Source organism: Gymnodraco acuticeps, unplaced genomic scaffold (assembly GCF_902827175.1).
Source record: "Gymnodraco acuticeps unplaced genomic scaffold, fGymAcu1.1, whole genome shotgun sequence".
NCBI lineage: Eukaryota > Metazoa > Chordata > Actinopteri > Perciformes > Bathydraconidae > Gymnodraco > Gymnodraco acuticeps.
The window spans coordinates 107,730-121,848 of record NW_022990918.1 but is presented as its reverse complement, the minus strand read 5'-3'; the positions used below and the strand labels follow the sequence as shown (position 1 = coordinate 121,848).

The 14,119-nt window shown below is 43.5% G+C and overlaps 1 protein-coding gene across 1 annotated transcript; it reads right to left on the bottom strand.

Annotated features, from left to right (window-relative positions):
- Window positions 1–440: 440 nt before the first annotated feature.
- On the bottom strand, window positions 441–1,069 carry LOC117558013 (lactose-binding lectin l-2-like). The gene has a single exon (XM_034233973.1). The coding sequence runs from the start codon at window positions 986–988 to the stop codon at window positions 509–511; it is 480 nt and encodes a 159-aa protein (XP_034089864.1). The 5' UTR covers window positions 989–1,069; the 3' UTR covers window positions 441–508.
- Between the last annotated feature and the right edge of the window lie 13,050 nt (window positions 1,070–14,119).

Sequence of the window (14,119 nt, the reverse complement as noted above, 5' to 3'; positions counted from 1 at the left end):
TTTCCCAATAAATCATGTCGCTAAGACTCATCACTTTGAAGCATTCCTAAATCAAATCTGTGCAAAACTTAAAGTTGACTGAACAAAAGAACACAAACAATAACCAAAGAAGGACTATAGGGTCAACAGAAAAGAGCGAGTTCAGCCCGTTGGTCATCCACACACCAGGTGCCGTACATACCTGACCACATCATGTGATCATTGAATGATATACAACTGTGCGTGGTTCAAACAAATAAGTAGAACACCAGGAATAATAAGCAACGGCTCAAATCTGTTGGATCAAAATGTAATAATAATGCATCATCAATATTATTTACTAAATGTATTTAAAAAGGTGTAGAAATAACTCCTCTGATTAACCCCTGGAGCGACCAGTGTGAATATGTAACATTCATGAGAGTAAAGGTTAGACAAAAGGACTTCTGTTCACACACATATACAAGTTTACATCTGTGTCTTTATTGTTATCATGTTAACAAAACAGGTGAACACGTAACATCTCAGTTTAAGGACAAGTTATGCGAGATGCACAAACTGAGGGAAGAGTATTTGGACAATTCCAATCATTCCACATAGATATAAAGTTGTTGTGTACACAGTGTTCATGTTGTCCGCTGTTGCTTGGTTCACTTCTCTGCCAAAAGAAATACTTGGCTGCACACCCGTCAGACCACATCCAACTTCCTTCTTTGGCCAAGTCACTGAGTCCGATCCATGTATATCCCTCAGCAGGGTCAGAGTGTTTGATCAGGGCTTTGACAAAGTCCTCTTCCTCTCTGCTGTGGATAGACACCAGGTTGCCTCCCTGGGACACACAGTTGAGCTCTGCATCAGCCCAGGTCATCTTTGTGTTGAAGTACTTGTAGAAGCGGCGGTTGAAGGAGAACCAGGAGGGACAGCTGTCTTGCTGTAGCTCCACTGATGGGTCATCTGAAGAAGACACAGCACCCAGAGCCAGGCCCAACAGGAAGAGGAAAGCCAGCATGATGATGATGTCACCGTCTCTGTCTGTTAAAGTTGCTCTGAACCGTTGGAGAAGATGGAGGTTGTGAAGCTTCAAGTGACAGGCTGCTTCTTATATGTGTGTGGGAATGTGACGTCATTGTCACGTGACGTGATCACATGACCGGTCAAATGTGGCACTGCACTATGGGCTCAGATCAGTCTCATAATACACACATGCACACAGAAGGATTCAAACTTGTATTTCCGGGTCCACACTTGTGTTTTTCAAAGCACACAAATGTGTTCCGTTTCATATACATGTAAATAAAATCCAAATACAGAAAAAAGTTTTACAAATGTATTTTTGATCCTCACATATTTGTTTTCTGTGTAAAACCTGAACCTGCAACACAAACCGCTTTCTGTGCACGGATCGCTGTGCATTCGTGTGTGGGTTTTTTGAGACTCCCCTGACGGTCAGCCGATTCGTACTTGTAATTTGTTCTATCTATAGCCAATCACATGAGCGCGCCCCCACGAGGGTAGATTTATTGCGTTCATGACACTTCATATACGCATTTTGCGCTGTCCGGTCAGCTCGCTCAACAGAGGGCGGAGTATCAGGTGATCATGCAGAGCTGCTTGTCTCGGTCAGACTCAGCAGCTGATCTGACCTCTCTCTCGCGTCCGGTTATACTTCACTCGCGTTTGTTACCTTTTTACTAACGGTATCTTGGCACCGAAACCGTAGTTTCGGTTACACACCGGTGGTTTATGACTTGGCTCGTTGTCAGCCGGTAAGCAGCTGCCCAGACATTTCGAGGGGAAAAAAGGATGCAAACGGGGCGTTCGGGTGCCGTGGGAAGAACCTCCATTTATTCAGGTTCTTCAGGCTAATCAATTACATTGACACTGTATTGCATAGGCCTACATACAGACTAGTTACTTTTACTCTTCATAACTCCGCACTTCACCTTGGCCATCACATTTTACACACACACACACACACACACACACACACACACACACACACACACACACACACACACACACACACACACACACACACACACACACACACACACACACACACACACACACACACACACACACACACACACACACACACACACACACACACATACACACACACACATGATGTGGAAATATTTTCCAAGGCCCATAACTTTGACCCAGTGTATCAGTTCAAACTGTCCTGACTGAGCACAGGCACCTGTAACCTTGGCTGCTGTGCTCTCAGTGTTGTGTCTCCCTGTTCCTGCCTGTTGGCGTCAGCTGATAGAGGTGTTATCATTCTATCTTGTTATGCAGCATGTTGATGATGCTCTCTGAACTAGCTAAATACATGGGTCTGGGGTAGAGTTCTTCAGAATTGACGTGGCAACTCTACCGTGAAGTCAGAACCTCTGACTCTTGGACTTGTGATGTGAATCCTCCGGCCGTTAACTCCAAATAAACCATCATGTGTTTGACATCAAAGCTAATGCTCCTACGGTGTCTCCTTCCTGAGTCGGTGACTCCCACTGCATAGCTACACAGAAGTTTCCTCTACACTTCTAAGCTCAATGAAATCCAGCATTAGGTGCTCAAATGGCCTGGTGGGAGGTGGATGTGCTCCGGGTCCTGTAACCTTTACTGGTCTACCAGAATTTTGCGTAATGCAAATTAGGCATGCTTCACAGTGCTTCTGAGCTGTTACTGTGAACCCCCTTGTGAACCACTGATAGCTTCTAACATCCCCCCTTTTGACACATGATCCAACCCATGTGTCAACTTTGCAAAATGAGGGAAGAAATGTCTTGGAAGACATGGATTGGAATTTGGACCAACCCAGATGCTGGCGGTTGGGTCAAATACAGCTCCAGCCGCCTTCCACTGAGCTTTCTCAGTCTTTTCAGCTAACTGCTGCATGGACGTCAGTGATGACATCTTGTCAGTGTAGGAGGAGACAGGGATTTTAACAAATGAGTGTGAGTGAGGTGTGAGAGGAATCAGAGCAGCTGTCTTTGCGGCTGAGTCAGCAGACGCATTTCCTAGGGAAACTGGGTCTGTACTGCTTGTGCACATTTACAGACTGCAACTTCAGATGGGAGTAGAATGGCATCTAATAAGCCTGCAACCAGTACATGGTTAAGCACTGGTTTGCCATCCGATTTCAGAAATTGTCTGCACTTCCAAATAGCCCCAAAATCGTGTACTACCCCGAAAGCATATCGTGAGTCAGTGTAAATAGTCACGGTTTTGCCTTCTGCAAACGTGCAGGCTTCAGTTAGTTGATGAGCTCTGCTGCCTGTGCCGACAGATGACATGGGAGCGGGCCGGAACGGAGTACAGCTGAATCTGAAACAACAGAAAATCCCACCCGATTAGTGCCCCCCTGGTCGCGAGAGGCAGATCCATCAACATACACAATTAGGTCAGAGTTGGTCAGAGGAACGTCTTTTAAGTCTGGTCTAGGTGTGCACACAATCAGAAGTTCGGCGACACAGTCGTGTTCGTCTCCGTCTTCAGGTAAAGGCATAAGAGATGTTGGGTTGAGAGTGTTACATCGCTTGACATAAACATTAGGCATGTCTAACAGACATGTGTGATACCTAAGGTATCGTGCAGCAGAGAGGTGTGATGTTCTTTGTTCACAGAGAATGAGTGAAACAGCATGTGGCACTAACAGGGTCAAAGGTGCATATCCCACAATGTCACGTGAGGAGTTCAGAGCTTTCTCTGCTGCAGCCACTGCACGGAGACATTTAGGCAGACCAGCAGCTACTGAATCCAGTTTGGAGGAGAAATAGGCCACAGGCCTTTGTTTTCCCCCATGATCTTGAAGGAGAACTGAGGTCATACACCCATGTCGTTCATCCACTGCCTGAGTGAAAGGTTTAGTGTGATCAGGTAGGCCTAGCGTTGGTGGGGATTGAAGAGCCAGCTTCATTTTAATGAAGGCTTCATCGGCCTCAGGTGTCCATGTGAGGTGATCTGTAGGTTTCAAACCATTGACATGCGTAATTGTACGCAGTGGCAACTCAATAGGAGAATAGTTTGGAATGAAAGACCTGCAGTATGAGCACATTCCCAAAAATGACATCATCTGTCGCTTAGTGACAGGTTTTGGCAGAGCTGCCAATGACGCAATACGCTTATCTGAAAGCGTTTTCCCCTCTCCTGAAATGACATGACCCAAAAATGTAACTGTTCTTTTTACATATTGGAGTTTTGACAAACTTGCCTTGTGGCCTTCGGCTGCGAGATGCATTAACAATGCAATAGTATCTGCCTCACACTGCTCTTCTGTGGGGGCGCAAATCATAAGATCATCAACATACTGTATGAGTGCAGTGCCTTTAGAAACTTGGAGAGAGGCCAAACTTGTACACAATGCCTGGTTGTACACGGTAGGTGATTCACAATAGCCTTCGCACAAACGCGTAAATGTATATGGTTTACCATCATATTCAAACGCAAACCAGAATTGACTATCTTTGTGTACAGGAACACTGAAAAATGCATTTGAGAGGTCGATGACAGTAAAGAATGCTGCAGAGGCCGGAACTTGGGAAAGAATCAGATAAGGATTTGGCACCAGCGGCGCGCGAGCGTGTACTGCGGCATTTACAGCTCGTAAATCCTGGACAAATCTCCATTCGTCAGGAGGTTTGTCTCTGATCTTTTTGACAGGAAACACTGGAGTGCGTACCGGGGAATCGTTACACGGAATAATGACCCCTTGTTTAAGCAGAGAGGTAAACACTGGCCGGATGCCATCAACAGCTTCACGTTTCAATGGGTACTGGGGTTGATTTGGACGGAACGTGGACATTAAACCTACGTCATATCTGTGAGCTGCCCAGAGTGAGTATGGCACATCTGAAAGCGCGGCAGGAAGCTCAGAGATATGAGAATTACCTCATCATCCACAACCAGCAGCAATGGGCGCAGAACGGCTACGTTCGTGCACATTTCCATTTGATACACGTCACGTGACATAGAGTACATGACATATTCTGTGTGTGTAGGTGCCCAATCAGTGACTGACTCCCAATCTTTAACGATTGGACCCAAATCCCTCTATCTATCAGTGGGGCCCCTGGCTAGTGAAATGTGTGGACCGCCCCTGGGATTTGACACAGTTTGTGTTGTGTGGGTGTGAGTGCAACAGGAACCAGCGCTGCACAGTGAATTCCAATACATAGTTTTCAGCATGATCTCATCATTCACACATTCTAACAGAAAACCCTCATCATAGTATTTACACGGATCATCAACCACGTTAGCCGTTGTAGTGGAAATGTTATTATATCCTGATATGTTTAAACCAAATGCTTCTCATTTGGTTAGATGTGCTGTTTGCCTCTATCTTCTCTACTTCAAGGCCACAGAGCTGTTTTGGCTACTGAGTTGACTCACACAAAGTCACACGAGAACTTCTACAGCTCAAGGCCAGGTGTCTAATAACAATGTGACCGTGTGAAGATTTCTTACCTTCCCACCATTTTCCTCCCTTTATAAGCTTTGCTATCATATTGAACTGCGCACACTCGCGCAGACTATTCTATACTCTGTGAGACCTGTGTCTATATTTTATTGTATCTGATGTTTGTTTGAGGCCTCGAATAAACATCACCAGAAAGACAACGCTGTCTGTTTTCACCATTTATTTGTTTTAATCACTCTGACTTGTACTCTACAGTATTGGGGTTTTTGGATTTCCATAACACCGTACAATGCAAATGAGACGTTTCCATGAACACAGCAGGTGGAAAGACACGTTGATGAGTCAAACGCAACAATTCCTGAGAATCAGGACGTGTCAACAGCCATTGGTACACACTCAACAGTTCTTTATCATTAAATGTGGGGTTCTGAACCAGCAAAGGGGATGGTCGTCGGACCTCAAGACCCTCATTTGTAGAAATGAGGTCCAGGCCGAGCCGGAGAATCAGATCTCTCCTCAGTAAATGTATGGGGCAGACAGATGATACAAGAAAACTGTGTTTGACTGAAGTGGGAAATGGGTGACTATCATCACCGTTATCTTTATACTGCAGCGGTACAGAAAACCTCTCCTTTACAGTTACCCCAGCCGCTCCTATTGAGTGAATAAATCTACCACTAAATTTGCAATCTGGCAAATCTGTTTTCTTCACTACAGAGTGTGTACCCCCAGAATCAACTAAAAAAATGTAACATCAACGCCCATGACAGCCAAAGTCAGTGTGGGACATTTCTCAAATGCTGTTTCACTGTCATATTTCAATATATATATACCCTCTTTAACCACAGACATATCTTCTACATTTTTCAATTACTCAATAGAATGATGTGTGTGTGTGTGTGTGTGTGTGTCACTTCCCTGGTGCTGCTGGCTGAATTTCCGTCTCGCTCAATCTGGCCCCTTCCTCCCCATCTGGTGTAGGTCAGTCTGATTGTGAATGGTGGCTCCGTCCTTGCTGTCCCCCTCTACCTCCACTTCCAGTGTTCTGTGAGCAGTCCCATAATCCAATGTTCAACACTGCCACACTTGAAACATCTTTCGTCAAATGAAGGTCTTGCTTCTCGTCTTCTGCCTCGGAAAACCTCTTCTGCCTCTCCCTCGGTATTGTGAGCGGCCAGCATTCTGCGTAGCTTGCGCTGTGTCTGTGAGTCCGTTGAGAAAGGCATTATCTGAGGTGTGTGTCCCAAATACCTGCTTGGGCATCGGGTTTGTTTATCCCGCTGTTGTCCCCCTCTACTTGGGGCTGATGGGGGTGGCGAGCTTGGAGTTGACGGACTGCATGGCTGGGGCTTGTAGTGGCGGTGGAGGTGGTTGAGGTGGGCCAGCCGGATTGCCAGGGTTGTACCCCGGGGGAGGGAAAGGATACCCAGTCGAGGAGAGGTCATTCAGGCCTAAAATGGAAGGACACAGAGATGTCTGGGGTTTACATGGTTTTGGAAATAATTTATTTTCCTTCTTTTCTTCACATTCATCTTCAACCTTAATATTTTCTTTAATGCCCACGGCCAACTGCCTTGTTTCACGGCATTCTGCTTCATCCTCCCAGTATTATAAACACTTTCTGTGAGTGTCCAGCTTCCTATAAGTCTTTTACTTTAACTTTATTTTTACCCTTCATTCCATCTTCATGTTCTTGTAATTTATTCTTTAGGTTCTTGATTTTTAATTTACTCAAAACAAAACCTCCCTTTGGAAATCCGAACATTTCCGTCCAGATATTTAATTTAGACAGACTGTTTCACCATGTTTTGCCCGCATGACATATATAATCGGACCCTCGGGAGGGTGTACCAGCCCCCCACTCTGCTTTGTTGTGGGGTATCTCTATATTACTTTGTAAGGGTAAACCCCAGCTCGGTTAAAATATACCAAAACCCAGTGAACAAAGATAACAGTACTCGAGTTTCAAGTTTACTTGCTGCAAGGAGAATCAGCGAGTGACATGTCATCTCAACTCCAAAACCAACTCCCAGCTAGGAGAATCGGCGAGTGACATATGCCATGTCCACTCCTTAACCAACTCTCAGCTAGGAGAGCCAACTCTCAGCTAGGAGAACCAACTCTCTCCCGCCTTCTCTCAGTGCAGTCTTTTTATTTCAACAAACAGTAACATGAGACAATCATGTGGTCTTGACCAACGCCTTATTTGTTAGTGTGGATCTTGTGACTGTCAGTCATGTGAATCTGTGTGTGTGTGTATGTGTGCCATTTTAAACAGACTCTTCTTTGTTCCTCCATTAACACTCCTTGTAACACAGCAATGAGAATACATTATGAAAACACAGTTTATGAAAACACTTTTATCCTTCAATAAACTCTAACATTTGTACCCATGGCAAAGCTGCTAAGTGTTTACTCTAAACACCCCGTGTTATCAAACACTACATTTTCAACGGTCGGTGATTGTGATATTTGTTCTTCAGTAAAAATCACACAAAAACTGATCGTAAACCCAGGCTACGACGGATAGTCTCAAATATCCTACCTTGAGTAATCCTTCTTATAAATGTCATGGGGTTTTAATTTACCTTTTATCTTTAAACAATTTAGACACTGTACATCTCACCGAGTATTTGGAAAGCCGTTTGAGTTTGTTGGATCTCGTGAAGTCAATCGGTTTCACCCCGGCGCTGGTCCTCTCGTCCCGTACGTTTTCTGTCGAGGTAGAGGAGAATCCGAGGATCCCGGTGCGACCATCAGCGTCCGCGGGTGTCCCCAATCGACAAGTCAGAGATCCTGCCGACAACGCCAATTTGTTATGGAAATCTTAGACCTAGTCAATACTGTGGAGATACACAAGTCAGAAATATCAAACAATAAATGGTGAAACAGACAGAGTTGTCTTTCCGGTTATTTATTTGAATATTCAAAGACACAGGTCTCACAGAACACAGAGTATCCTTAGAGAGTGCGCGCAGAGTGAAAGATGCATACAGGTTATATAGGATCTTGTCAGTTCAACAACATTCCGTCACTCATTAGGAGGGGCCCTGGCAGGAGAGATAAGCTTTCCAAAGGAACTGAAACTGTCAATCACTAATAGATTGAACCAGGGGCCTGTTCAGCAAGAGGGAAGTGAGGAAACTTGTCAGCAGCAGATGGAGGGCTAAGAAATGGGGAACTTGATTATAAGACAGGGAAACTAACAGGAACTTGCCCATTGCCCTGCGCTTGGTACCCAGCCCCCTCATCAAGTTCAGACCTTAGGTGACCTGAAATGTCACTTTCCAGGGAGGCAAAGGACATGAACTAAAACACATCACCCAGACCTTACTTCGACGTTTTTAAAGGTCATGAGTGTCAATACATCATTACAGACACTGTTGCAAAATGCTGACAGAGGTTATAAGCTGAAATACATTATTATAGGAACTGCTGAAAGTGCTAACAGAGGTTACAAGCAAAACACATCATTCTAGGAACTGCAGTTGATGTGTCCATGTAAGGTAAAATATAAAGTCTGCACTATAAGAACACTTTAAATTACATTACATGTCACTTGTTAGACGCTTTTATCCAAAGCGACTTACATACTGAATACTGTGGGCAATCCCCACAGGAGCAATTTGGGGTGAAGTGTCTTGCCCAGGGACACAACGACATGCTGACTGCAGTGGGGTTTGAACCTGTGACCTCTTGATCCAAATACCAACTCACAACCCACTGCACCACACCACATGTCCATAAATGTAAAGTTTGCCATTACACTGCTCCCTCCACACTCACAACAACTTCATACAGACATAAATAAAGCAGCTATTCACCACACAGGAAACACACATTTAAAACTGTTTTGCCTGCCGTTTTTGTTTACACAAGCATTCATCAATGGTTCGGAAAGTGGCGCTGCACCTTAATAATATAAAGGCTTGTATTTGCGTGCATTTCCTGTTCGGAAAGTGGCAATGTACTGAGAGTGGAGGTGTCCTGAGATTAGCGCCTGCAGGCAGGCTCCATGGACCTGTCAGCTTCGGACTGCGCAAAATGCGTACATGAAGCGCTACGTCATCAACGCAAGAAATCTACCCTCGTGGGGGCGCGCTCATGTGATTGGCTTATAATTGAGGAGACATCTGATTGGCTATAGATATAAACAATTACAAGTACGAATCGGCTGACCGTCAGGGGAGTCTCAAAAACCCCACACACGAATGCACAGCGATCCGTGCACAGAAAGCGGTTTGTGTTGCAGGTTCAGGTTTTAAACGGAATATAAATATGTGAGGATCAAAAATACATTTGTAAAACTTTTTTCTGTATTTGGATTTTATTTACATGCATATGAAACAGAACACATTTGTGTGTGCATTGAAAAACACAAGTGTGGATCCGGAAATACAAGTTTGAATCCTTCTGTGTGCATGTGTGTATTATGAGACTGATCTGAGCCCATACTGCACTTGTATGTACCAGTTGAGCTGGTTCTTCCACCAGCTCAACTCTCTGTCCCTCATCATCCCCTTGAGATGACGTTGTCTTTAAAGTGTGCTATATAAATCAAATGTATTATTATTATTATTATTATTATTATTATTATTATTATTATTATCATCATGAACGCAGGAGGCTGGCTGTATATCTGAACTCACGCCCTCATCATTCTCTTCATCATCTTGCACTTGTGCTCAGCTGCTGCTGATAGTGCTTGTAGCAGCGCTGCTGCCAAAAAGGTCAGTCAATTTGCGACATTTCTTTGCTTCACCTTTTTCTTTTCGTTTTCTTTGATTTGTATCCATGTTTTTTCATTCTCCCTGTCTGCCGCGGCGTCTACCCTGCTAAAAAACCAGCTTAGACCAACTGAGCTCGCCAGCTGGTCAACCAGGCTGACCAGCTGGCCAGGATGGCTGGTCTAGCTGGTGCTCCATCCAAACCAGCCAAACCAGCTAGACCAGCCATACTGGCCAGCTGGTCAGCCTGGTTGGTTTGGCTGGTTTAGCTGGTGCTCCATCCAAACCAGCTAAACCAGCTAGACCAGCCAAACCAGCCATCAGATAGACCAGCCATCCTGGCCGGCTAAAAAAATGCTGGTCACCAGCATCCATCTATCACCAGTTTATGTTTGATAATAGTATTAAATATACCATGCTGGAAGCTTACCAGGATTCCAGGTGACCAGCATACATTAAATACTGGTATGATCATTTAAACCAGAGAACATAAATATATTACAAAGATTCATTGTGTCATGTATTCTGTTATCTACCAAAATAAAGACATTGTATAGTGTTCATAACAGCATTTCAATTGAATAAATAGCAATAAATAGCTAGTTAATATAATAAAATACACAGTAACAATATAAATAACAACCAACCTGCAAATCAACCTATACATCAAAATAAATATATGATCTAAAACAGGTGCATTTGATTTAAAATAAAAGTGATAAATAGAATTCAATATTGAAATAGTAACAAAAACAGTAACACTGTGCATGATGAGGAAAAGGCAACAAAGAAAGTGTTTTTGTTTCTCCTTGTTCATGTCCATAATGTTTCCCGTTGTGTAGCTTCCAGCCTTTCCCAATCTGGCCTGCACTTCTGTCTGTTGAAGCCACTTCTTGAAGCAAACTGAAAAGAAATGTACAGATATAAGTACACTGTAAAAAGAAAACTTGACATTCACGTTAACATTTGGGCTGCTGTGGTTGCACTGTAAACAATTTAACATTTCACAACATTTAACAGTAATATTTTACAGTGACATATTGTAATCAAGGCCCCCTGTAATACTATTATATATGTATAACTATTATTTCACAATAAAATACTGCAATCAAAATCCTCTGTAATATCACATCAAATGTTGTAATATCACAACAACATTGTAAAAATTGCAAGGATTTCACAGCATTTAAGAGTATCATATTACAGAGAAATATTGTAATCAAAAGCCCCTGTAATATCACAACAAAATATCTATAAAACAGTAGAATTGGATTTCACATTATTTAACTATTATTTCACAGTAAAGCACTGTACTCAAAATCATCTTAGCACAACCATGATAGACTGCCAGAACCGTTAAAGTATAATACATTACAAATTACAGTCGGTAGACGTTACAGTCAACAATTGCTTATGGTGAATTGCAATGGCAAAAACAAATAGAGCTAGTGTACACGGTGCGGCTGTATTATCTGGGAAATAGAAGAATCGGATCAGGATTCGGTATTGGCAGACAATCAATATCAAATGAATCGGATCATTATTAGCATCTGATCACCTTTGTCGACTTGCAGCCTAAATACAAAGATAACTCCACTCCTCTCCTACCACTCTTACCTCTAATGAGCATTGGTAGAACTAGTGTCCGAGTCATAGGGTCCAGAACTGACTGAAGACATGTGGAACAGAGTCATGTGGTCCAGAACTGACTGAAGACATGTGGAACAGAGTCATAGGGTCCAGAACTGACTGAAGACATGTGGAACAGAGTCATGTGGTCCAGAACTGACTGAAGACATGTGGAACAGAGTCATAGGGTCCAGAACTGACTGAAGACATGTGGAACAGAGTCATGGGGTCCAGAACTGACTGAAGACATGTGGAACAGAGTCATGGGGTCCAGAACTGACTGAAGACATTTGGAACAGAGTCATGGGGTCCATAACCGACTGAATGTGGAACAGAGTCATGGGGTCCAGAACTGACGTAAGACATGTGGAACTGAGTCATGGGGTCCATAACTGACTGACGACATGTGGAACAGAGTCATGGGGTCCAGAACTGACTGAAGACATGTGGAACAGACTCATGGGGGCCAGAACTGACTGAAGACATGTGGAACAGAGTCATGGGGTCCAGAACTGACTGAAGACATGTGGAACAGAGTCATAGGGTCCAGAATTGACTGAAGACATGTGGAACAGAGTCATAGGGTCCAGAACTGACTGAAGACATGTGGAACAGAGTCATGGGGTGGAAAACTGACTGAAGACATGTGGAACAGAGTCATAGGGTCCAGAACTGACTGAAGACATGTGGAACAGAGTCATAGGGTCCAGAACTGACTGAAGACATGTGGAACAGAGTCATAGGGTCCAGAACTGACTGAAGACATGTGGAAAAGAGTCATATGGTCCAGAACTGACTGAAGACATGTGGAACAGAGTCATAGGGTCCAGAACTGATTGAACACATGTGGAAGAGAGTCATATGGTCCAGAACTGACTGAAGACATGTGGAACAGAGTCACGGGGTCCAGAACTGACTGAAGACATGTGGAACAGAGTCATATGGTCCACAACTGACTCAAGACATGTGGAACAGAGTCATAGGGTCCACAACTGACTCAAGACATGTGGAACAGAGTCATGGGGTCCATAACTGACTGAAGACATGTGGAAAAGAACTGACTGAAGACATATTGAAGAGAGTCATAGGGTCCAGAACTGACTGAAGACATGTGGAACAGAGTCATAGGGTCCAGAACTGACTGAAGACATGTGGAACAGAGTCATGGGGTGGAGAACTGACTGAAGACATGTGGAACAGAGTCATAGGGTCCAGAACTGACTGAAGACATGTGGAACAGAGTCATAGGGTCCAGAACTGACTGAAGACATGTGGAACAGAGTCACGGGGTCCAGAACTGACTGAAGACATGTGGAACAGAGTCATGTGGTCCAGAACTGACTGAAGACATGTGGAACAGAGTCATAGGGTCCAGAACTGACTGAAGACATGTGGAACAGAGTCATATGGTCCAGAACTGACTGAAGACATGTGGAACAGAGTCATAGGGTCCAGAACTGATTGAAGACATGTGGAACAGAGTCATAGGGTCCAGAACTGACTGAAGACATGTGGAACTTGGTCTTAGAAACAAAATTAATGACCTCTTGCCTTTGACCAGTATAGTGTTATCAACAGCTCCCGGAAACGTAAGTTCTAATATTACACTAGATAGTAAACTAGAATGCTTTTCAGCCATAAACCTTGAACAATTAAATTCAATGATTCTCTCTTCTAAACCATCAACGTGCATGTTAGACCCAATTCCAACTAAGCTGTTGAAGGAAGTTTTTCCATTAATTAGCACTTATTTATTAAATATTATGAATATGTCTTTATTATCAGGCTATGTTCCACAATCATTCAAAGTAGCAGTGATAAAACCGCTTCTTAAAAAGCACAACCTCGATCCAGAGGTTTTAGCCAATTATAGACCTATTTCCAATCTTCCGTTCCTCTCAAAAATTCTTGAGAAAGCGGTCGCAAAACAGTTGTGTGATTACTTAAAAAACAATGATTTATTTGAAGCTTTTCAGTCTGGCTTTAGAACACATCATAGCACAGAGACAGCTCTGGTTAAAGTCACAAATGACATTCTAATAGCCTCTGACAAGGGACGTGTCTCTATTCTTGTTTTGCTCGATCTCAGTGCTGCATTTAATACTATCGACCATGATATCTTATTGCAAAGACTAGAGCACTTAGTTGGCATACAGGGAACTGCTTTAGACTGGTTTAGGTCCTATCTATCTGAACGCTCTCAGTTTGTACGTGTCAATGACGAATCTTCCACGCAAACCAAAGTTAGCCATGGAGTGCCACAGGGCTCAGTGCTCTGACCTATTTTGTTCACATTATATATGCTTCCGTTAGGCAATATTATAAGGAATCATTCTGTAAACTTTCATTGTTATGCGGATGA